Raw genomic sequence first — 1,229 nt, 5'->3', positions numbered from 1 at the left:
TTGATGATGAGAAAGATGGCGGAGGAGGAGTCAAAGGCTCCGTTGTAGAGGGTGATGATGATGGAGCGGTACTTCCCAAAGAGGTTTCCTACCTGCCCCCGAGAGAACCCTCCTGTGTCATCAGGGTCCCCCCGGTGCCAGGCAGGGACCACTCCCCCACCGTAGGGAGGTCAGGGGAGCCCAGACAACTCACCTGCATGTTGGTGAGGATGAGGAGGATGCCACCCACTGATAGCATGGACATGGCCGGGAAGAGCAGCACTGCCATCTCTAGACACAGAGGTTAGTGGGACCCAACCAGGGTCAGTGGGGACACTGAGGGGGGGGTCCCACTTGGTTCTCCCCCCCGGGCCAAGGTGCCCAGTGCCTGTGGGGTCTCACCTGGGGTGGAGAAGGCGACGAGCAGGGTCCCACCAGTGTAGAGGGAGCTGGGATAAGGAGATAGTGGTGACACATGGGGACAGGGGCACAACTGACACCCCCCACACCCAGCATCCCATATCTCATGGGTGTCCCACAGCCACCTGCATCCCAGGGCCAAGGGACACAGGGACATGGAGGGGAGGTGTGCCCTGGGGCAATGGGGTGCTGGGGGAGGCACTGGGTGACCCCCCCAGCCATCAAGGTGCCCCAAGGTAGCAGGACCCCGCCCACCCCACCTCTCATCACTGCCTGGATAAACCTCTCTCAGTGGTCCCCCCAGCCCCCCGGGGGACCCCCTCAGTGCCCCCCCACTGACATGGCAATGAGACGGGCGACAGTGGTGCCGAAGCGGTCGAAGATGAAGCCCATGGGGAAGGTCATGAAGTTGTTCATGAAGGAGCCAATGGTGAAAACCAGGGAGAACTGCTCATCCTGGAGGCTGCAGTCTGTGGGGACAGGGGACATCATGGGGACAGGGAGACAGCAGGGCTGTGGGGACAGGGGGGGAACATGGGGGATATGGGGACACGGGGCACCATGGGGCATCAGGACAGCAGGAACAACAGGGACAAGGGTATGAGGACAGTGGAGTCATGGGTATGGGGATAGTGGGGACAGCAGGGATGTGAGCATGGGGACAGTGGGGACACAGGCACCGCAGGACATCAGGACAGTGGGGATATGGGGTGCCACAGGGACAAGGAAAGTATGGACTAGAGACATTGAGACAGAGGGGAGATGGGGCACCACAGGGGGGGACAAATGGGTGACACGGACACAGGGATAGCAGGGACCTGGGGCACTGT

General features: G+C 61.5%; 1 protein-coding gene across 1 annotated transcript; it reads right to left on the bottom strand.

The window, feature by feature from the left end:
* Positions 1–8: 8 nt before the first annotated feature.
* SLC43A3 (solute carrier family 43, member 3) lies at positions 9–869 on the bottom strand (the record flags this gene model as incomplete). Its single annotated transcript, XM_009993940.1, has 4 exons — positions 9–92; positions 194–270; positions 382–428; positions 740–869. Coding segments are annotated over 4 exons (338 nt in total), but the record flags the coding sequence as incomplete, so codon positions are not given.
* Between the last annotated feature and the right edge of the window lie 360 nt (positions 870–1,229).

The sequence above is a fragment of the Chaetura pelagica genome, unplaced genomic scaffold, assembly GCF_000747805.2.
Source record: "Chaetura pelagica isolate M959 unplaced genomic scaffold, ChaPel_1.0 scaffold2590, whole genome shotgun sequence".
Lineage (NCBI taxonomy): Eukaryota > Metazoa > Chordata > Aves > Apodiformes > Apodidae > Chaetura > Chaetura pelagica.
The sequence above is the reverse complement of the archived record's forward strand: the minus strand, read 5'-3'. Positions and strand labels throughout refer to the sequence as shown.